Below are 24,628 nucleotides of genomic sequence, written 5' to 3'. Positions count from 1 at the left end.
TTATTTTTATGAAATTCTTTTTTTGAGAATAGGCAGTACTTTAATGAATTTCTCTACATGCTATCAGCTATGTTGCCGAATCAGTTAGGAGGGCCTAAACACCTCACACAAGTATGATTCTCGTTTACTAGAGCTCGAACTTACTACATATTAGCATGGACCAAAAAACTAGGTCCCTATTAGTTTATGAAGACAGAACAGATATTGATGAATTCGAACAATATACCAAGGTATCTAGATAAGGCTTTGAAAGAAAAATAGTATTGTTCAAGTAAAAACAGTAAGTAGTTAATGAGGTAATTTTCTAGTGTGGCTGTCAAGCGATCTCGTTTCGTAAACCTATTACATACCTACTTCATAGTAGATGTAGGTGTTAAAGTAGGTAGGTACTATAAATAGAACTTAAAATTTAAATTATTGTAAACCAAGTTAGATAGATATATACCTACGTAATGTTCATTCGCCTTCACGTTCCAGCAGATCGCAGCTCGTCTCAACTGTGTATTATTGCTATAAACGTAGCATGAACTTTTTATCTCCAGTTTCTTAAATGTTTAGTCATTCTCTTAGCAAAATTGACCGAATTTTGATAAAGTATTTACACAGTATTATTTCTCATGAAAATATTTTAATTTGCACAAAATTTCAAAAAGCTTATGGGCGACTATTTTGATACTAAGACTGAAATTGCGTATTCCATTATATTTGACCATTATTGTAAATTATATAAACATTAAAAACTAGGTTTATAAGTAATATCTAAACTACAAAACTAAATAAGGGTCAGAAATAAAAACCAAAATAAAAAAAAAGGAATCACAACTCACGGTGTTCATTTTGTACAGATTTAATTCGACAGACTGTTTAAATACTTATGAAATATTATTACTGCGTTCACATTCAGCGTTACTATGTAATTCGGTATTGTTTGACATCGACAAAAACAACACGTAGAAAATTGCAGAATTGATTATTGAACTGTTTACTAATCTTACGTATATACAAACCCATAGAACTAATCACCGTCTCACAGATATTACAACCTTCCCGCGCCCATCGTATTCAAGTTTAACATTAACGCATTTCATCTGTTTATCACATGGTCTCTCGCGTATCAACGCTTATCGAGTGCAATAATATATTACCTTACCTTAGAACCATGTGTACATAGATAAATAGTTAAATACCGATTTTCTAAAAAACGGTAAGTTATATTTAAAAATTTTGAATTGATGCAAACAATACTTCATACTCACAACAGGATTACGAGAATTAGTTCCCAAAAAAAGTATCGTTTTGAACTAAAGTATTTTTATTTTACACCACCCGATGTATTTACAAATACTTTAGAAGATGCGACTTTATTAAAAAATCTGATTACAAGCTGCTAGTATAAAAAATAACCAACAATAACGATTATGCAATTTCGACAAAATGTACAATTCGCTGAAATCGGTGAAGTGTCCGCTTTTGTAGCGGATCGACTATAATGCGATGAAATTGAATGCATAAAAAAATATCTCTCATAGGGCCTTACCTTACATTCTTACATTAATTTCGTCTTTGACAATAGATGTTGGAATACACGCTAGAGTACCCTAAGCCCTTGAAGGCAACACTTGCCAGGTGCGGCTGCAGGAGGAAGGCCAAGCTTAGCTAGACATACAAAACTATTTCCAAATCTAAAAATGCATTTCAGTCTTTGCTGAAGGAGTGACAGCGGTCAGTCTCGTCACAGATACAAAATTATTTTCTGTCGGTTGAGTATAAAAAATTTACAGAGGTGGCAAGTGTTATCCAAAAGGGACGATCTCGCTTCGAGTAAAGGACCAATCAATCACACACCACATTCAAGAATTTTCCTTTATTTCTATTTTTTTTTGGATTTTCTCTTTTACGTTTATGTATATTAATTTAGCATTAAAGTACGGTAATAACTTCAAGTTTGCGTCTATCCTTCCGTAAGATTAAACAGCTATAAACAATAATATCCACGGGATACCGCCGTGCGCAACGTAACGTTTACGTCAAGCGAAAGACACGAAACAAAACAAAACAAACATGAAGTTCCGGAGCGACGACGCGCCTGCTCGCCAGCGATGGCCAGCGTGGGCCAGCGTGGGCCAACCCGAGACTCGAACCGAAAACTAGCACTATCTACAATTCATTCACAAGTACCCGAGTTTTCGTTTAAAGTCACTTTCGCAAGCGAAGATTAGGCTAAATAAGTTTGATCGCGTTCGGTTCGCAAGCGCGTCGGACCGCTGTATCTCTATGTTAAATTATACATAATATTATGTTTTACATGTATGTAAGAGTTGTTGATTGTAAAAAATTATATGTTATAATCCCTATAAATGCTGTGTTGGTTTATTTGTCGAGAGCTGTGTTTGCCTTCACCGCAATCACGCATTCTTCACCGCAGGACTTGAGCACAGTGCACTGAAATAGGAAAAATAACATTCATTAATAATTGATGTTTAAAAAAATAGAATATATAAGGTTCAACCTAAATGAATATATGGTGTTTGTTATCATTATGTATATGTAAACAATTCTTTCACTCCCATCTTTATATAAAATATTATAAAGAGGAAAGGTTTGTATGTATGTAATATGTATGTATGTATGTATGGTTTTCACGCATAAACTACTGGACCGATTTTGATGAAATTTGGCACAGATAATATTTAGACCCTGAGAAAGAACATAGGCTACCCTTTATTGCGAAATATGTACCACGGGCGAAGCCGGGGCGGACCGCTAGTCTTTATATAAAATATTTTTTTATTCATTCATTACTTTAGAGGCAGGATTCAGAGTTAAACATAATTTTGTTTATTTAAGAAATTTGATAAGAATGTAGCAACGACATTGTAATCATGGAATAAATAATAATAGGTTATCAATATACTGCAATCCTGAATGTTTATTATATTTCACCAATAGTCATTTAAAGTGGTAGGTATTTTAATTTATTAATATCCCTAGATATAAATATTTTCAGTGTAATATAATATTACTAGTGAGCTAAAAATCATAAATTAAAACTATGTCATGTTTGTTGGTAGAAATATTTTTCGCATAATGAAAGTTTCTTTAAAATGGCACACACATTTGTTTATGCATTTCTTATCAAGTATGTCATATCACTCATAACATTTCTTTTAAAGTGACTATTCTTGTTTCATGTTAAAAAATACAATTCATCATGCCTTATCAACCGCATGTTTCCGATAAAATTTGGACAACGCCAATTGTGTAAAAAATTTTAAATGATTCACAAATTCCAATGTGAAAAAGTGTGTATTATGCAATATATGTATTACTTCACATTTTTCCTTCAATTATTGATTCTAATATTTCTCATAGAAATGTACCGAAACTAATTAGTGAAATATGGATAAAATTGAAATTATACAACACAACATAGTATTATAGAAATCTAATTTTATATACGAGTTTTAAAAGAGAAATGTCTTCATAACCTTTTCCATATAGCTAATAATAAACACTAGCTCAGGTATAAGGCTGAAATATAATGTTCGAGTGTATTTAGCACCAACTCACTAGAAATACATGGGTCGGAGACTCTATACTCGAATTTTTTAAATATTAATTAAATTAATAAAATATTAAAATGAATGTTGGAATACTAACATGCAATATATTTGATAAACCCGTATGGGATTGTACTTTAATAATTTTTTTCTGAATAACTAAAAATGAAATATATGTACCTAAATGTAAGATGTTTTCATTTGAAAAACAAAGTCTTACGTTTACCTATCTATAGATATTGGAATAAAAAATCAATCGAACAAGTTAAAATCCCTCATCCCTTATTTAAGAAAAGAATAACCCTAATCACAATCTCATTTCCATCCCAAAATAAAACGAAAAATCGAACGATTTCTCCATACCAACAAGCATTGAAATTACAGATAATTGGAGTTATCTATTACGTCGTAAGGTGAACATTTATACCTAAACATCTTAAGACAAAATCGATATGTCTACGTCACGTGAACGGGGAATCAACCCCGAGCGTCTGGCGACAATTTAATAAGAGCTTTCGGGCTCCATTGCACGTCCAATCAATAACTGTTTCCATGGATATTTAAGAGGGTTGCAATGTGATTTTAGATATTTATAGCGTGTTTACAATTTTTTTTTTTTTTTTTTTGTTCTTCATCATCGCAATCTATCAATTTTCAGATATTCAGCGATTTTTTAAGAATTTTAAGGTTGTTTCGTACGGAAGTCGTCCAGTGACTACTCCGTTTATTGGTGATTATATCTTGTTTAATTTATTGACTTTTTTTTTTTTTATATCAAATCCTGAGGTATCCTTCTTTTGAGTCTCCTGGTGGTTGTGTGGGCGTTCATAAGGTTTACAGCCAGCTGGTTTGGGTGGTGTTTAATACGCTCTTTATATGATTTAGTTCTCTCAACTATTTCTTCCTTAACCGTGTTTATGCAGAGGTCGTGGTGCAATCTATCGTTGGACACATACCAAGGTGCACCTGTTACTAATCTTAGCATTTTTGACTGAAATCTTTGAACTATATCCACATTAGACTTTGCTGCTGATCCCCATAGCTGCAGGCCATATGTCCATATAGGCTTTATAATACATTTGTATAGTAACAGTTTATTATCTAAGGAAAGGGACGATTTTCTGTTTAGGAGCCAGAACAATGTGCGTAGTTTTTGACTCATTGCCAGTCGTTTTGTGAAGATGTGCTTCTTCCACGTTAGACGTCTGTCCAGATATATTCCAAGATACCTTACGTGGTCGTGTTGTGGAAGTTCTCTGCCGTTAAGAGTGACAGGTGGGCACGTCTCTTTTTTATAGGTGAAAGTTACCTGAACGGATTTACTCTCATTTGCTCTAATACGCCAGTCTTTGAGCCATTGAGATATTTGGTCGAGGCTGGATTGGAGCTTGTGTGAAGCAACAGCTGGTGAGTTATCTGATACTAAGATTGCTGTATCGTCTGCAAATGTTCCAGTGATTACTCCATCGATCGAAGGGAGGTCCGCAGTAAATAGTAGGTAAAGAGTAGGACCCATAACACTACCTTGTGGAACTCCGGCTTGGATGCTTTTTAGTTCCGTTGTTTCTTCCGCCTGTTTTACAAAAAAGTATCTATCACTCAAGTATGACTTTATGAGGCTGTAGAAGTTAGAAGAAAGATTTTTTTTTACTTTAAATAGTAATCCATCATGCCACACGCGGTCAAAGGCTTGGGATATGTCTAGGAAGGCAGCAGTACAGTACTTTTTTTTTTCGTAGGTTTCGTTTATATGTTCCACTAATCGGTGTACTTGTTCTATAGTCCCATGTCTTTGGCGAAATCCGAACTGATGATCAGGTAGAAGTTTCTTCTCAGAGATAATTGGGGTCAATCTACGAAGGATAAGAATTTCCAATATCTTGGATGGTATAGGAAGTAGGCTTATAGGTCTGTATGATTGGGCCTCAACGGGATTTTTCCCTGGTTTGGCAATCATGATAACCTGGGCTACTTTCCACTGAGGTGGAAACGCACTACTTTGTATGATAGCATTGTACAGGAATGTTAGAAATTTGATGCCTTCCTTTGGAAGTTCCTTAAGGATTTTTCCTGTTATTAGATCGTATCCTGGGGCTTTATTAGAATCTAGGTTTTTTATGACTGTTCTTACTTCATTTATAGTGACCTTTTTCATGGGAGGACTAGAAACTTTGATACTTTGATTTAATAATAGGGCGACTTCTTGGGTTTTTAAAGAGCCCATATCTGGATTGGGTGTGAAGACTTGCTCAAGATGTTCAGCAAATGTATCCGCTTTTTGTGCGTCACTAGAAGCCCATTCAGTGTTACCTTTTCGTATCGGGGGATTGCTTGAAACAGGTTGTTTAAGTTTCTTTGAGGCTTTCCATAGAGAAAAGTTTGTTTCTGCTGTAGCGTCCATTCTTTCTAGCGATGTCTGTATGTTTTGGTTATCTATATTATGAAGAAGTGTTTTGAGTTTCATTTGTAGGTAATTCAAGTGCTTTTTATCCACAGGGAAACCCGTACTTTGCCATCGTTTCCGGGCTTTACGTTTTTCTGCCAATAACTCTCGAACAGATTTAGGGCAAGTCTCTTTACGAAGAGATTCTCCGACAGATGGAGTAGCGTACCAAGCAGACTGTTGGATACAGTTATTGAAGTGTTCAACAGCTTCTACTATGTCAGGGTTAGATTTTAATTGAATATTTAATTCCAGCTTTTCTGCTACGAGCTGCCTAAATAGTTCCCAATTAGTTCTATTTGAGTGTAATCTGCATGGCTTCGGTGTTTCTGCTATTGACCTTCTTAGTGTTATTTCCACAGGAGAGTGATCAGAGGATAAATCTGTGCTTGTTTTACAGGTAATAAACTTAGGTGATAACCCTCTTATTACATAAAAGTCTAGCAGATCTGGTATTTTACTACTATCCGTAGGCCAGTAGGTTGGCTTACCAGCTGAAACAACGCCGAGTTTTAATTTATCTATAGCCATTAATAGTTGCCTGCCTTTAGTTGTTATTGTACGCGAACCCCAATATTGATGCTTGGCATTATAATCGCCACCAGCGATAAATCTGGTATCAAAAGAGGAGAAGAACTTTTCGTAGTCTTCACATTTTAATTGATGTTTAGGTGGACTATAAACTGCAGATATTGTGAATGGTCCAACCCAATCTTCAATAACGACATTAGTTGCTTGAATTTGTTCAGTGCAGTAATGAATTATTTCATGGTGTTTAATATTCTGTCTTATGAGCACCGCACTTCCTCCATGTGCGGTACCGTCAGGGTGCATTGTATGGTATATTTTGTAATTTGGGATGCTGAAATGACTTTTCTTCGTAAAGTGTGTTTCTGTGATCAATAATATGTCTATCTTTTGTGTCTCGAGATATGCCTTAACCTCAAGGGTATGTTGTGACAGCCCATTGGCATTCCATAGGGCGATTTTCAAGCAGTCGAAGGTGACAGCTTGGTTGTTAGGGCTATTATAAGGTTTGTCAGTGTAGTAAGTTGTTGCATCATTTGTTTCATCAGACTCATTATTTCATGAATATCGTTTTGATTACTGAGTGTTGTAGCTTCTGTTGTTGAGTTCGCCGATTGCGGTTTATTGGTTACAGCATCTTTGTATGAATATGGGTGATTTAGCTTTTCTTTATTTAAAGAGTTGTGACTTTCTCTATTAGCATTCGAATCTTTGGTAGATAAGTAGGTTTTCCTGCGTTCTGCGGTCTTAGGAAACTTGAGGTTTTGGAGTTCACGATAAATTTTACAGCCTTTGTAATTTGCTGGATGGTTACCATCACAAAGGACACATTTGACACTGTCTGATCTGGTTTTCCTTAAACAATCGCTGGAGAGGTGATCACCAGCGCATTTAATACATTTAGGGCTACGGCGACAGTAGGTTTTGGTGTGTCCGTATTGTTGGCATTTTGCGCATTGTGGAAGCTCGCGTTTCGGCCGGGGAGGTTCAAAAGATACGATACAGTTCATTAGGGTTTTTACTTCATAAATGTGCTTGTTGTTGGGTTTAGTTTTTAGTTCAATTATGAACAGTGGTAATGGTTTCTTTGTCACTTTTTGCTTGATATTCCATATGTTTGTGCTGGTGTGCCCTATGTCTTCCAGAGCCTCTTTAATATCCTCTGGGTCTGCTGAAGGATGCATCTTCTTAAGTACCACTTTAAAACCCCGTTCGTTCTTAGGTTTGTATGTAAAAAACTCTGTATTTCTAAGTTCTAATTGGTGAACAATAGTTCTATAAGTCTCAGAGTCTTTAGGTTGTATTTTAACTTGATTGTTAGTGAGAACTTTTAGGGTGAACATATCGTGCACATGTTCATTAAGAGTCTTTAAAAGGGGTTGAATATTTTCAACTTTGTCAACAAATATTGGTGGTGGTTTATTGGTCTTATTAGAAGGAGTATTATTATTTTCTGCCTGCTCGTTATCAACTTCTAAGCTGGAGAATCTGTTTGTTGTAGGTGTTTGATGGCTATGAGATAGCCAATATGAGTCTAATTTGGTTTGCTTTTGGGCTCCATTGTTTTCAGGACTTGAGTTTGGCCTCTTTTTTCTTGTAACTTCTTTCCAGTTGTCATGTTCACTTCCATCACTTGGTTCAGTAAGTATGATTTGCGAACTTTGATTAGGATCCGCGTTTGGATAGTCTCCAAGAGATAATGTTCTGGATCTAGTTTCAAACATACCTTTGTGGAATATTTGTTGTGTTAGGGTCCTATTGTTAGTATCGTTCATCATATCTCTTTGGTTTGTAACTATGCATGGTCTCTGAATAAAGAGGCTCGGATGGAAAGCCTGCTGCACGAGTTTCTTGTTACCAGTAGCATTTGCTGTCGCAGGAACCTGGTGACCCGTTCCTGTGCAGTTTTCAGTCAAAGGTGCTGGCAAAATGTTGCCCCCCCCAGAATACGAGGGGCTGCCCGAGGGTTGCTCGGGGAGGGATTCTCCGGAAATACCGGTACCCTCCTGGGGTAGTTTGTTTTTTAATTTTGCCTCCATCTTTCTTCTCTCCTCTCCACTAAGTTTGCAGAATGCCTGCCGGTTAATCCCGCCAACCACTATCTTGTACTGGGCCCTTTTGGCGCACGTCGTCCTCATCGTCCCCAGCCAAGTACTGAGAGCACTGCTCACATACCACTCCCAGGAGTATTGATTTCGGCTCTCCAACCTAGGTTTTTATAACGGAGTTTACCTTCTCCGGCCTTGTGGTCCGCGGAGGATTCACCTCTACCCTATGGATGAACACAGGGCGTTCCCCTATCCGCCACCTGGGGACGCGGCCTCTAGGGAATTAGGCTACCCCGAGGCTGTTTTTACAATTTGCTAGAATGTTTTTGATCTGATTTCATGTCTAGACTAGATGATTGGTTTTGCATTGTATACATATTTGTAAAGAGCTAGTTGAATATGGGAATATGAAATTAATAATGAAAAATGGATTGTAAGTTTTATAGGGGATCTAATTTTATAATTTAAATGTACCTGTTAGTAACTGACTAAAAATGTATCTTAAAATAAATATTTTGTATTTGTTAGTAAATGATTTCGTTACATAGACTTTCTGTGGTGTGGGTTGAAGAATAGATTTGAGTGTAGGTGTTATCTTTTGCTCAGTACCACATCCTCTATGTATTTCGTGTGAATTTAGGGATTGTAAGTGTGTTAGTTCTGTGTGTAGCAATATTTCCGTCTGTAGTATGTATGCTGAAACATATGTGTGTAAAGCATTGTAATTTATATGAGCGATACTTTTGTTGGTAAAGCAGTATTTATAAATGTTTCTGTGAATAGTAATTTTGTGTGTGCAGAGTTTCTGTATGTTAATTGTGCTGTATGGTTTTCTTGAGTGCAGTATGGTGTTTTGCCATGTGTAAAAGGTGCTTTAGCGTGTACGATGTCTATCACGCTTCTCTCAAGTAATGTATACATATTTAAATGTTGTGGTTCTGCGGGTAAGCTAAAAGAGTGTATGTGTGCGTACGTATTGGTGCGAATGTCACATCAAGATAGTAATCTATATATTTAAAACTAAAAGGTGACTGATATAGTGATCTATCAACGCACAGCCCAAACCTCTGGACGTATCGGGCTGAAATTTGGCATGCAGGTAGATGTTAGGATGTGGGCATCCGCTAAGAAAGGATTTCCGGAAATTCTTGCGGGAACGGGGAAAAATGGGGATGCACGTCGTGGGCGGAAGCTAATATTATACATATTTCGTGCGTGTGTGAGTGCGTGCGTGTGTGTATATAGTGTATATGTGTGTATGTGCAACTCACCAGCAGCTCCTTGCCGCTGTCGAAGTCGGCGCGCAGCTGCGTGCCGAGCTCCGCGTCGGGTATCTTGAGGTCCTCGCGCAGGTCGCCGTTGTCGGCCATCAGCGTGAGGTACCCGTCGTCCGATATGTCCGTCAGCTGGTAGTCCTCGCGCTTCACGTGCGGCACGTCCATGTTGTGCGTGGACGGGCATATGTCCTCGTATCTGGTTTATACACGTAATAATTAATAATTAATTAGAGTATTGTTCTGTTTTTACTTGTATTCAAGAAATAATTAGGTATCGCGCTTCACGTGCGGCACGTCCATGTTGTGCGTGGACGGGCATATGTCCTCGTATCTGGTTGATTCATAAATAATTAATAAATAATTAGGGTATTGTTCTGTTTTTACTTGTATTCAAGAAATAATTAGGTAATCTTTTCGTGTTTTTGCTGAATTTATTAAATCTTACTTAATAAATGTTTGTAAGAATATGTGAAGAGTATGTTTATTTGGCCTTTCACAATCAATATACATTGTACAGTATTGTAGCTCTTTTTCCAGAATTACACATATTATGTACTTAAATATTTGCCCGCATATAAAAATGTTTGATACAGTTTTTACTTTTTACTATGAATAAAGGGCTATTCGCTAATCTGACAAAATGTGAAATATCTCAGGAACTTGCTTTAAGGCACGTAAGAGTATATAAATAGAATTATCTGAAATCTCAGCAAATTTATCTATAGAACTGTATATTAATAATTCATGAAATACTATTGTGTTGCATGTTTGTGTGACAAAATGGTGTCACTATATTACTATTATAATTTGTTCTAGATTATTCCTTCTATAAAACTACAATTTGAAAGCATATTTCAATGACGCAACACTTTGTAAAATAAACACTATATAGCTTACTGTGCTGACCTAGAACGGCTATACTAAATAATTCAAACAGCCAGGCCAATTTAAGCTTATTGATTTTTCTACACTACAGCTGTTATTTAAAGAACTTAAAAGATATTCATATTGGCTAAAGATGACTATAAATTTCAGTATTTTTTTAATGGTTTGTAATTTTGAATCTTTATAATAACTGTATTCCTGTTCGGTGATCTCAGAATACAGTGGTATAGTGAGACGCATATTAGGAACTGGGATTTTATTTCCGAGTACCCGCAGCACGGAAGCAATATGGGATTACGCCCGCGACTCTATGGGCTCGACATTTTAATAAATATACTTATTTTTAATCAATATGTCAAGAATTATGATATAACACTATGGATGAGATTAAGATAAGAGCATTATATCAATGGTTTAGTAGTAATTTTATCAAAAGATTAATATCAATCAAACAATTTATCAAAATTGCTAATCCAGGTGATTAACATTCTGGGATTGGAATTTATCATTCCAATCCTTAATTTGCAAAAATACTATACTTATAAATCTTTTTTTAGACAGAAATTAATCCTCAAAACATTATATTAGCTAAGTTTCCATATCAAATTTAAATACAAAAGCAGATTCAATCACATTCCAGGAGGCTACATTTACAAATACTTTGCAAGAGAAATGTAAAGAATATTTGTTTAATTATATTTATATTGATACAACAAGGTTACTTACTTCTTTCCATTAAATATATCAATGCCCACAAGATGGACTTTGGCGTGACCGTGTTTGCCGGTCTTTGAGGTGGACATTTCTACGATCTTGCAGGGGCGTCCCTTGAGCATCACAAATCCGTTCTTGCGGAGGGCCGAGCATTGCATGGGGAAGGTGGCGGAGGCTCCGGAGTCTCCGGTCTCGAAGTGTGTGTCCTCAATGTCACCCATTGTGTGCGGATTAGTTTACGGTGAGGTGTGATCTGTAATTCAGAACGGGTGGGTTTAGTTTCATGTCTTCGGTAATGTAGAAATAATACATATGAAGCAAATGCTGTGTGAATGATATTTTATATGTTATGTTTCTGGTTGAAATGTAAGTGTTATAAATAAGTAAAGCGTTGATTTCTGCTCTGTCTGCAATTATTATACACTAAAAAAGAAAGAAGAAACTTAAAATGATTAGAATACACACTAATCCACATAGCAAATAATTAAGAATGTTAGAATGTTATGCCTAAAAACTAATGTAATTAAAGAGTATGTATTGTACTGCTTTAAAATTTTACTTTCTCATTTTTTGTGTTCAAGTTAAGAGTCATGACCTAGTATTGATCACTAAAATTTACTTTCACCTATTCAGTATCAATTGTAACATTCATATGAACACTTACAGATATTGATAAAAATTATATAAAAAATGTAAATAGCACAAATTTTTGCCGAAATATGCAAGATTACTGTTCAAATTATTGAATCTAATAGTGTATTCCTGTTCGGTGATCTCAGAATACAGTGGTATAGTGAGACGCATATTAGGAACTGGGTTTTTATTTCCGAGTACCCGCAGCACGGAAGCAATATGGGATTACGCCCGCGACTCTATGGGCTCGACTTATTAATTACTCATTGATAATAAATTATATAAATATGTATTTGTCAATTCGCTATTAGCACCACCAAAGAAATGCAATTGCCGCTGTCCTTACACCCAATGATTTATGACATATGGTACACTGAGATGTGACAGTAATAATAGATGAGTGTCTAAATAAAAGAACCTTGGCATTAACTATGGCCGACTCTCTGTACAGTAATAAATTAGCACATACAGGTTATTGAACTTTAGTTCAATGATCTGATTGATGATTTAGGCAAAAGTTAAGTTGCACTTGTTAAAATTTTATATCGGTTTTGAATAAAAATAAAATAAAAATTCTTTTGTTTGGCTTCAATTTAAATGAGAAACACTCCTTTTTATGAATAAGAGCTAAAATCTATCTAAAATAGAGCACAACTATGAGCTAATATGTATATTAAGATTGACAACTATGGCCCTTAATTTATGGAAACATATGGTGCAATGAATCAATTTACTTTTTAAGTAATTTTATTATAAGCCACTTAATGCTTTACGAACATCCTGTATATTTTAATCACTAAACAATTAACATGAAGATGGAACCAACACTTTAGTTAGCACAATATTAATATACCTATATACAATTAGATTCTAACATACTAAAATGACGGAATACCAGAAGTTTATGCGCTCCTCTGTATGTATGGCCACTTATGATAATAGATTAGTCAGGTTATCATGAAAGTGACATGCCACATGCACCAATGTAATGAAAAAGTTAAGATAGTAAGCAGTAAATAAAGACCATTAGAAAACCATTACATAAATCAAATCAATCATGCAAGGAAAAGTGAAGGTATAGCTACCACTTGTTAAGAATTTTGCAAATTAATAATTCATGCACATTACAGTAGGAAAAAGCATACAATCAATTTTAAAGCATGAGTCATTGATGTACAATAATATGTCATATCATGGTATCAAGCAGGCATATAAGGCATAGATTAAGTGTGTTTTACATGACAATATGTTACGATATCGAACAATATCGATTCAAATAATATCAATTATTCAAATCTGCATCCTTTACAACATGATGTTGCTTTTCATATGAAAATTTTAGACGACCTAACCCCACCTAGCGCTCTACGGCGAAAACCTAAGCCTTTGTATGCTAGACAAGAAAAATCAATGCAACAATGAATTGAAGAATAAAAAGAAATAATAAAAATATGAAATCAGGCCTGACTCGAACTGATGGTGTTGTTATGAGACGAGCCGTGTGGTAGTTATTGGATCCGAACATGTGGCTTCAAAAAGACATCTTGGGCATGTCTTCATGAAAAATACAAATTCACTTATTAAATTTTACCGCACTATCTTCTTTTAAATTCACGATATTATATGCCATGTCGAATATACCCGTGGAGAAAAGCAGTATTATTTAGACTTCTCAGTTACGAGTTATCTAAAATATATAAATTTTGACAAACGTGCCGGCGCCGCAGTGTATTTTTTATTTTAATTTCACACATAATCCACACCATTATATTGTGTTATTTGCACCAATTAATATTCACCACATTAAATACTTACGAAAATATTAATTATAATTATAAAATGAAGGAACACGATAAAACTAAGATATTTATCGACACTCACATGTGACCGACGGGTTCTTCAACCGAAAGGTCAATTTGCGCCTGCGTAGCACCTTCATCACTCACTTCCTGTCGCGGGGTTCTCAAATTAAGCAAAAGACCGCCATTTCATGGCGGGAAATTTATAGTGATTTTGTGTTGTGAAAATAAAATTGTATTTTTACACGAAAAAAGGAAGCATAAAATAAAATACATTCAATATTATCCGTTGTATTAAGCAATGGTTTTTTTCATGGTTTTTTGATACATAAATAATATTAATTTTAAGTTATGATTTGCTTTTGTTTCTTGAACCTGTTTTATCGACAGCTCTGTTTACATCTGATGGCCTAGAGATGGCGGTAAAACAAACTGAAAAATAGAAAGTCACTGGTTTATGCAACAAAATAGTATTAATGAATTGAAAATTAAAATGCAAAACGCAGGATTAATAAATAAAAAAAATCTTAATACATTTTGAAATCAATAAACATTACCTTTATAATTTGTTTGTTTTATTTTTAGTCTGTGCGATAACCTACGTCATACGTGGTCATACATTATAATCGTTTATATTAATATCACTAGATGGCACTGATATACAAAATTATTTTTCATTTAACATGATCACATTTATTATTAACTAGCGGTCCGCCCCGGCTTCGCCCGTGGTACAAAAAACACATCTTTTCTCTACACAAAAACCATCCTCGTACTTCAAGGAATATAATAAAAAAAGAATTATCGAAATCGGTTCAGCCGTTCTTGAGTTATGCGCTTACCAACACATTTTGCGATTCATTTTTATATATAAGATTACGATAGTTGTTACATACCTAATTATTGTATGTAGTATTTTTTTTTTACAAAAAATCTGATTCTACCTAGAAATAAAATCAGAAATTTTATTTATGCGATAATTTTAGTTGTCTTGGAAGTTTACTAGATGGCGTTATGTATTTCATAAATGATCTATCTTTTTTTTGAGTTTTGGAACTACTAGTAATGGATTTAACTTCTATTACCTACCTAAACTGAGTAAGAGCCTTATTTTAGACAGTGGAAGTAAGGAATACTACCTATTAAAACGTAGTAAAAGTATTAAAACAGTAGTTTCTTGCGTTTTCAGGCTCCGTTAGGTTTATAGCAAAGAAAAGGTGTCTCTGGTCTGGTGGCGAAACGGAGTTCGCCGGGATTGCTAGTGTAGTATAAATAAATACAAAGTTATGTGTTTTGTGTTTCTGTGTTTTTTATTAGGTACTGTAACTGACACAGAACTTCGTCTGCTCTCAGAAGTAATATTGTTTCCTCTACTACCTGTGCCTCGCGGTTTCACCCGCATTGCTGCGCTCTAATGTTGGTCTAAGCATGATGATATATAGCCTATAGCCTTCCTCGATAAATGGGCTATCTAACACTGAAAGAATTTTTCTAATCGGATAAGTAGGTAGTTCCTGAGATTAGCGCGTTCAAACAAACAGCTCTATAGTATTATCACAGTATTACCATATTATTGTAATACTGTGGTATTATACCTAATACCTACCTACCATGGACCAATATAAGTAGGTACCTACTCATTACATAAGTAAAGATCTCCATCGATCTCTACGGCCGCAGCGCGCGGAACCGCTACAGCTGACAGTGGTCGGATTGCTATGCCTAATTTTTTCACTCGAATGAATAGGTACCTACCGACTACCGAGTTCCTGAAATAAGCTCGTTGCAACTAACTTTAATATAAAAATGAAAATAGGTAAATTATGTTTATAAATATAATTCAATTTGGTCAATATATAACCTACACAAATAAATGTTACCTTATTTAAATTTCAATAACTAATATCTTATATGTAATATCTACATACAAATATATGAATGAATAAGTATATTTCTTTCCCATTATAACATCTAAAAACATTAATGACGTTAAAAAGCTGACTTAATGACCCATGCTAGAGAAGACAATCCAACAACAGAGAGAAGGGTTTAAGAGCTTTCGCCAATAAATCACTTGGCCGAACCCTTCGTCTAACAAAAGATATAATACTATTGGTACAGTATAACAAAGATATACAATTACTCAACGTTGATGTAGTTATTATTGTGCTGTTATGTTCTTGATAGTCATTGTTTGACCGATTTATGGAGGGTTATAGAATTTTTTAATGGTCCGTTTTGGTAAGCTACTGGTAATCAATGTATTGCTTTTGTCGTGTAGGTTTCCAATTAAATTACTTTTATAAAAAATTTACAGATTAAAACAGAAATGATGCCATTAAAACGATGTATGTATAGTGAAACCATTTGCTGATTATGTCTCTATATTTTCATATATAATTTGGCAGGGAGGAAAGCTACAATTATTTTATCGAAAAGTTGTGAAACCGGCCATAAATGTCAAAATTAACATTAATTAAAAAAATGGTAAATCATACGTAAACTGCATAATTTAATTTTAACGGTCCTTATCAAGCATGAAATATCATATGTTGGTACTTAGGTACCTATACTTATATACTAATTACCTACCTACATATTAAATTTGCATTTGGGGTTTTTTTCCTCCTCCACTTTTTTGTCTTAAATCTTCTTAGTTTAGTCTGTGAAGGCTTTTCACCATAAACCAGCTTACTGTTTGAATGTGGGTTGGTACAGAAACATAGGTTCAACAAATTATATTTATTTTAGACGGGTGACTGATAGGTATAGTGATCTAGGTATCAACGCACAGCCCAAACCACTGGACGTATCAGGCTGAAATTTGGCATGCAGGTAGATGTGAGGACGTAGGCATCCGCTAAAGAAAGGATTTCCCGAATTTCTTGCGGGAACGGGGAAAAACGGGGATGCACGTACAAAGTCGTGGGCGGAAGGTAGTACCTACGAATATAAATTGAAAACCTTGATACTTGTACCTACAGATTTGAGATTAGATCAGATAGAGACGCATAGATTTAGTGAAATTATGTAGAGCTGTATCTTAAATTAGTTTTAAGTACTAAGTAGTTAGTAGTTACCTACATGTAGATATAGCGTACCTACTGAATAGGCTTTCGCATTTATCTTAATACTATTATTAAGAACCTTAATTTCATAGGCATTAGTTTTATAAATTCTAACTAACATTCAAGATCCTAACCATTAACTTAGCAGTTTTTATTAGTATCGACATGTTATAGCTATTTATTGCCTATATTTCTTTAATAACTATACATCCTTTATCCGTTAGTACCTACATATTTAAAATAGGTACCTCCCACCACCCTGTTTACGTAACTTTTATGTGACAAAAACAAAGTCTCAGCAACTATGTCCTAAGTAGTTTTCAAATAAGGCAGAAATCGTACAATGAATATGTATGGGGTGGCTTATGGTAATAAAAACGAGTGCGACGATAAAAGCGCGGAAAATAAATTTGGCGCGTAAATGGAAAACGGACAATGGCGGCGGGACTATCACGCGCCATTAAGCCGGCGATTACGAAGCGGCCATTCAAATGAATATAATTTACCATATTATTTTCATTTGCGAGAGTCCTCGGCGCCCGCAAACTCCATTTGAGAGCGTGGAGCCAATTTTTTAAGTGTTGCTCGCTCAAATAAATTATGTAGCAAATGGGGTAGGCGCAATGGACAAACAAGAAAATATAAAACGGTTGAGCGCGAGTCGGGCTAGTGTGCGAGCGGGACGGGTGTCGCTCCTCCCTTTCCCCCCGCGCCCCTACCGCCCCGGCCCACAAGACGCGACTAAAGGCCGCTGCATACGTGACGGGATTTTACCCGGACGGGACGTGACGGGAAGTTTTGGAAACATCGTTGCATACAAAATGTATCCAAATACGCATATGTCACGGGAACATCGACGGGACGGGAACGTGGACGGGAAAAATATCGTCGCCGACGATGTTTAGCACGTCCCGTCCCGCACGTGCCCCGTCCCGTCCGTGATTTCGCTACGTATGCACAGTCGCTCCGTTCGTGCCGGAGAGATTAGTAGTGACGCCTTCCAAGTATCGAAAATGGACGACGAAAAACTAATCGAATGTGTTCGCTCATATCCAGCGTTGTATAGTATAGCGAACCCACAATATATAGACACGAAGTATAAAAATTATTTATGGCGTAAAATTGCCGTGAAATTGTCATACAGTGAAAACGGTAAGTGTTATTTAATGAATATATTGTGGTAGGTATTCCTAACTATACTTAGTCCTTTTCACCTATGATGATTCCTGTGACACTTCATCGTGTTCTGAATTACGTATTTTATGTTTAAAATGCCAAAATAATTTTATTTGCAGAATGTAGATTACAAAGATGTTAGGCAGGTACATATTACATAGACTCTTAAACATTCTGGCTCGTAATTGAGCATGCAAATATATTGTAAATTACAATAAATAATTACAAAAACCATTACAAAATTATAGCAGCTATTATAAATTTAAATATTATAAATAATCTTATATATATGTATTATAAATTAAACTATTATAAATCCATCTTTCGTTATTCACAACACTAGCACGTTAGATCAGAATCACGTCACGGTGCGTATGCGTTTGCACCACGTTCCCGTTGTGAACGAGGCAATCACGTGCCCGTCCCGCTCACGTCCCGTCCGAGGTATTTTCCCGTCACGTATGCAGCGGCCTTAAGCTTGCGTTTTATTGTCACTTACACCTTAGTTATCTCTACAGATATCTTCGCTTAATCAGATTTTAGCAAGCTTTATTGCTGTTCGGTTTTGATGATTGATCGCTCATTAAATAATTTAGTAATCAGTTACTTTTGAAATAAGCTTATGCTCAAGAACTCTTCAGAAAATTTGAAAATTACCTACTTTAACATACTTGTTTTATTTTTATTCACAATGTGCCAGTTGGCATACACCTGATCATAATAAATTATAATATTACTAGACACCTAGATCTTATTTGAAGCAAGATAGAGTTCTGAGAAACTCTACATTTTCAACTATCACATGTAAATGTTAATAAATATGCCTTTCAGTATCGCGTTTATATGAATACTAAATTTACGAATCTTCAAACGAAATATTAAATTATATGATAAATAGAATATATCTAAAAGCGTTTTAACCAAAATCATGTTTAGCTCTATAGATCATTCCAGGTGCTCCATATTATACCTATTAAACTAATATTACCTATATATTATCTTTTGTATTAGATGCTTTTCAGGTATCTTAATTATAATTAAGTACATCTTTATCAACAGATTTTCAGTTTCAGTTAGTGTAAAATTGTTATGATTATTTTTAAACAAAAAATTGGAAACCGTCTTCAAAATGTCAGAACTAAATCAAGTTATAATACTTAGTTTATCCTCCTCCTTTATATTATATCATTTGTTATTAAATATTTGGTATCACATAGCGCATAGCAGGCACCAACTTTCAAATAAAAACAATTTTCATAATTGTTTCACTCAGTCGAAAGTTTTGAGGAAACGAACCCAAAAAAATTCAGTCCAATTGAGAGCATCCTAATTTTATTACCTAGTCTCTTAAAAATTAATTTATGATCTAAGTTGAGTGGACTGTAAAATTATATTTCAAAAATTAACAATATTTTATTTGTATTCCATATATTATATTTTATTTGTATATAGGTAGGTATACCTCGATGGGGACCTAATTGAAATAATGAAATCAAATGATAATATTATCTATTTGTAACTAAAATAGTTAAGATGGGTGTTTATTTGGTGGATTGCCGGTTCTTCTCCGTAGATACTGCTTTCCGAATCGGTGGTAAATTTTAAAATATGTAATGACGTTTCAAAAGTGCTTCTATAAGAAGTCTAATTGAATGAATAAATGTTTGAGTTTGAGTTGAGTTTGAGTTTGATTAGTTTATCTGGAAACGAAGATAAATGAAACGTTATGTGTTAAGAAAATAAAAATTCTATAAGTAGGTACCTACCGTTATATAATTTTAAATCAATAATAAAAGCAGGTATATTGTAGGTACCTACCTACGGTCTAGGTATATAATAAAGTTTCTTGAGTAAGTAGATAGGTAAGTACTAAAAGATATTACAAAGAAAATCTTCAAAAATGCAGAAGGTAGGTACCTAAGTATTTTTCTCAAAGTCAATTTAAATATGGTAGAGTTCTAGAAAAATCCTACAAGGTAACCTATAATTCTACAAGGTAGGTAGGTAACCTATGTCTAATTTAATATGTACCTAACTACATAAAGTTATTTTTGTAATAAAAGAGAATATAAATAAATATAAAGAATTTGCGGTGAAGTGCGGAACAGTATTTTTAACAGCGAAAGCATTGACTCTACATTTTATGCTTACCCAAAAATTATTATGTTACCTACCCACAATTGCATAACTTTCTTATCACCTACTTAATTCATATCATTTGACAAAATTCAGGCACATCTTTTTTATAAATAAAAATATAGAGTCAGGGAAAAATTCAATGAAAACATAACTCTAACGATATGTAAATACATATAGGTATGATTTCTTGTTTAGAGTTAAATAAATTTGTAATATAGGTACAGTGTTTACAAAAGAAACAACAGTTAACAAAAATCAAAACCCATTTAAATCCTCTCGCGGTTGACAGCTGGTATATTCATAATATTCATACGTAGAGAAGTAAAACGGGCGAAATTGGAAGCATGACTGAAATTAAGTTTCAAAGTTGGCACAAATTCAATTAGAGCGGTGCGCTAATCCAGCCCACCGGTCCCTTAAGTCAGCTCATTCATTCCCAATCTTTTTCAGTACCCGTTAAAAGTATTTCCAAACGTATAAATAATTTACGAAACGAGGACATAAAGTTTGATACCCCCGCATGCAAATTGAAAGAAAGAATCCGTATTCGTCGCCGTCTCTTTCCGGCGTCTCAGAATGTGCGGGAGAGAGCGAGACGGGCGCGGCCAGAGCGAGAAGGCAAAGTCGCGTTCTAAGTGAATCAGTGCCCGCGTTCGCTATTAAATCAGCGCGGGGGAAGGGAGTTTCGTGCTAAAATGCTTTAGCGGGTGGGGTTTTGTTTGCTGAGGGCGGTTTCAGAACGATTACTCGCCGTTCGGTATTCGAGCTACGCTTCAGTCGTGCTGTGACGCGCATCGTCCGCGCTCGTGTTTGGAACGTGATGTTAGCGCGGTGACCGCGCTCTTTCGTACGTGCGAGGCGGGAAAAGTTCCCGCCTACATTACAACAAAATATTTTCAGACGCTAATAAGGTAATTAGGATGACGTTAATGTGATCACGGTGAGACGTAAGTTAAGCGGTGTGTAAGCGATCGCTTTGCGAGTTCGTACTTTGTAATTGGTATCAAAGTATTATGTGGCGGCGTATTAAATATTTAAGATGCATGTACTGGTTAATTTTTCATTCCGTCATCATATTATCTTGTATTATTAAAAAAGGGATGTAGTAATGTGAGTGTATGATGCTACTTTGCGTAAGTAGGTTATTTATAAACAGATAAAAAACGGTGATAACTTTCGTACAGTGTTTATTTTATTTTGTAGAGTTCAGTCTCTATATTTAATTTCGAACACAAAATTAAAATAAAATATAAAAAGATGTAGGTATTCATGTAAAATAGAATATACTGAAAATGGAGCTAATTGAGAAAAACTACCGCACGTACTCTACCATCGTATTACGTACGTATACCACTCCACGGCTCTACGAAGATTGTTTCGTAGACAAAACAGATAACGTGTTTAGGCTTTTTAAAACTTTTAACTATTAAGTACCAGGTATTTTTAAATTATACATTATAGTTTAAACTATAGTCTTCCGATTATTTTATACCTATTACGACACATCACACATTAGTAGGTATATTAAAATACCTAAGTTCCTTATAGATAAAATAACCGTGCGCTTGCATCACAATAAAAGTTTGTAAATTATTAAAAAAAAACAGTGTGCAAAGGATTTAAATATTTATTTAAGAGTAAGCAATAAAATTTAAAAAATTGTTTATTATTTCATTTATAAAAATAATATAGTCTGCGTAATCGTAGTAGTTTAAGGAAAATCAGAACTATATACCTATAATTTTGTGTGTGACATGACAGCAATAATTAGTGATAACGGCTGATTCATTTTAGATTTGGTTTTTCCAATAATTCAGTCATTTAATATTAGGTTAGAGTTTTCCTAGCTATAGTTTGTATTCAAAAGTAATTCAGATTTGTATAATAAATTTATCATAATAATCAGCAGCTTAAATATAGGTTTGGATACCCTACCCCCCTATCCCCCTATCCCCCCCATCACCCCCTTATCCAAACCAAACATTTCTGATTACGAATTTTCGGCATACCTATTACAAAATGCCGACCTTTGGTAAACGGCGAAATATTACAATTTGCCTGCGACAACCATATCATCCGGGGACCGCGTCGTTAATAAGAGAAATGGTAGTCCGTAGTAGGCAGGTATGATGACTTATGACAATTGACATTTAAATATTATGCAAATTAATATAGGTATTCAAATAAAATATCTGATAAATGAACTTCAAAACAAATTCTCTAAGTAGGTATGTTATCTAATTTGGTAAATTTTGAGTTTTAAATTCAACTACAACAAAATAAAAAATAAAACAATGTTTCCCAACAATATCAAGTATCTACAATCTTCACGATACACTTGAATATCATATACAATATATATATATACAATCTATAATGCATGGGCTCAATCAGGTCTAATAGAATAAATGCCAATATGGTCGAAGCAATACGGTCAATTACAAGAACAACTCACATTGATATGCAATCGAGGCGGCGCCGACACAATTATATTACCACGAGATATGTGACTGTCTTTTAATGTATAAGTAGACTATCACAATTGAGCCTGGTTGTCCCTGGTGTGACTTAACAGTTAACAGGGAAAACTCATCAACATGTTAAACGTCACCGCCGCTTCATTATAACCGGGAAAAACTTTATTCCACAGAATATATAGGTTTGGGAGGTAATTACTTAATAAATCTTTTTATTACTGGGAGTGGGAAAAGCTAGTAAGAATAGCAGGATAAGTCATCCATTACCTAGTTGTATTGATAATATTTACCCATTTTTTTAAAATAAGATCGGTAGGTATCTAATTCACATCTTCAAGTACCTACCAGCAGACTGAAAAATGGTAGCTCAAATATTTAGTTAACTAGGGAACAATCTTTAGAATTTTGATGGAAGAGGGAAAAACTTTAGTTCAAACAGTAGGTAATACAAGTAATTCTGAATTTTGAAATCTTTAACGTTTTACTGGTGGTGCAAAGATTTAAGCTCTAAAAGTAGGATAATTAAAATCGATTGATTATCTTACGCTTTTACTGATAGAAACTTTAAATTATAGTACCTACACTTATGTAAGAGGGTAACGATCAAACTTGACTTTTTACATAACATTCACATCAGTATTTTTTAAATCACAATGTGACAAACATACATGGTTTTGTTAAAATTAATCTATATAGGTAAGATAATTAACCGATATTCCTTTATTCAAAACGGAGCAAAAATATTGAGTTGGATTGCTTGTCATTATTATTTGAAGACGCATATTGGTACATTGAGTATTGCCAATGACGTCTCATTTAAGAACGATAAATAATTGATTGAATAAAAATTGAAGAACCCATTGCAATTTGCAATATTGTATTTGACCTATATTATATGGAGATTCTTTGATATCTATACTTTATTATAAAGCTGAAGAGTTTGTTTGAACGCGCTAATCTCAGGAACTACGGGTCCGATTTGAAAAATTATTTCGGTGTAAGATAGCCCATTTATCGAAGAAGACCAACAGGAGTACAGCACTGCGGGTAAAACCGCAGGGCACAGCTAGTTAAAGATAAGATGCAACACTGAAATCTATACGAGTATTTCAGCTTAAATGTTTTTTTAATATTTTTTTGTTTTATTAGCGGCCATCGGAGTTGCCTTGATAATCAGACTTATTAAAAACTTTCACAATGAAGACAGTTAATTCTCAATTGTTTCTTTTTATTTATTTATACACTTTGGCAGTGACGATCAAATACTATCTATCTTGTGAATTATGATTATAACACTGTGTATGCTTTTGACTGAGATTTCATATTTTACATTCTTTAACAATTTTTGTATGAAGATACACTTAGTATTGTGTATTCATAATAACATAAGCTATCGTATTTGATAAAAAATCATGATATTAATTGAAAATTGTTAATTAATAATCTACGATAGCTACCTACGGTTATCAAACTGGCTACGAGCAAGCTACGAGGCTCTAGTGTTAGGCAAACAAATATTATTATAAACGTTTGTGTGCGTGTTTGTTCCTCTTTACCCGCTATACCAGTTTCGATTTGGAAATTTTTAATGCAAATAGCTTATAGACAGATATAAGACCAACTACTAAGGTTTTTCATACTATGCTACTAGTATAGTATTATAATAATCTGTGATGAAAACTAAATAACTGTAGCTCAGCGCCTATGGCATGTTAAAATCTATGATATATATAAAAAAGCTAGATACGTTACCCGCTCTCTATTTTGGCAAGAAAAAACTCAGCTAAGTGCCCGAGTTTCACTTAGTCACGCACCATTCAGCATCGTGGCTGGACGTTCTTTTTATATTTTAATCGGCAGTTGTTATTACGAAGTACATGA

General features: G+C 34.6%; 2 protein-coding genes across 4 annotated transcripts in view; one reads left to right on the top strand and one right to left on the bottom strand.

The window, feature by feature from the left end:
• Positions 1-804: 804 nt before the first annotated feature.
• On the bottom strand, positions 805-14,075 carry eEF5 (eukaryotic translation elongation factor 5). 3 transcript variants are annotated; one of them, XM_089705858.1, is made up of 4 exons: positions 13,970-14,075; positions 11,468-11,708; positions 9,851-10,052; positions 805-2,442 (listed from the first exon to the last, which is right to left on the bottom strand). In XM_089705858.1, the coding sequence occupies exons 2-4, from the start codon at positions 11,674-11,676 to the stop codon at positions 2,371-2,373; spliced, it is 483 nt and encodes a 160-aa protein (XP_089561984.1). In that variant the 5' UTR covers positions 11,677-11,708; positions 13,970-14,075; the 3' UTR covers positions 805-2,370. The 3 variants fall into 3 exon arrangements, with proteins under 3 accessions (XP_089561984.1, XP_089561985.1, XP_089561986.1); XM_089705859.1 differs by having other exon boundaries at positions 13,904-14,011; XM_089705860.1 differs by lacking the exon at positions 13,970-14,075 and adding an exon at positions 12,984-13,106.
• Positions 14,076-20,031: 5,956 nt separating this feature from the next.
• LOC149481237 (dorsal root ganglia homeobox protein-like) overlaps positions 20,032-24,628 on the top strand; it is a 60,328-nt gene continuing 55,731 nt past the window's right edge. The window contains exons 1-2 of the mRNA XM_089706116.1: positions 20,032-20,040; positions 21,098-21,181. Coding sequence (XP_089562242.1) covers positions 20,032-20,040; positions 21,098-21,181 — 93 coding nt within the window. The remainder of the gene's footprint in view (positions 20,041-21,097; positions 21,182-24,628) is intronic.

Source organism: Colias philodice, chromosome 17 (genome assembly GCF_061535455.1).
Source record: "Colias philodice isolate Cphi_HAF_F1 chromosome 17, ilColPhil1 Martin Lab GWU primary, whole genome shotgun sequence".
NCBI classification, from domain to species: domain Eukaryota; kingdom Metazoa; phylum Arthropoda; class Insecta; order Lepidoptera; family Pieridae; genus Colias; species Colias philodice.
The sequence above is the reverse complement of the archived record's forward strand: the minus strand, read 5'-3'. Positions and strand labels throughout refer to the sequence as shown.

Excerpts from the sequence above, each read along its gene's own strand:
- eEF5 (XM_089705858.1), bottom strand. The coding sequence starts at position 11,676 with ATGGGTGACATTGAGGACACACACTTCGAGACCGGAGACTCCGGAGCC. Across the intron at positions 10,053-11,467 it reads GATATATTTAATGGAAAGAA|ATACGAGGACATATGCCCGT; the intron begins GTAAGTAACCTT and ends TGTATAAACCAG. Across the intron at positions 2,443-9,850 it reads ACAGCGGCAAGGAGCTGCTG|TGCACTGTGCTCAAGTCCTG; the intron begins GTGAGTTGCACA and ends TTCCTATTTCAG.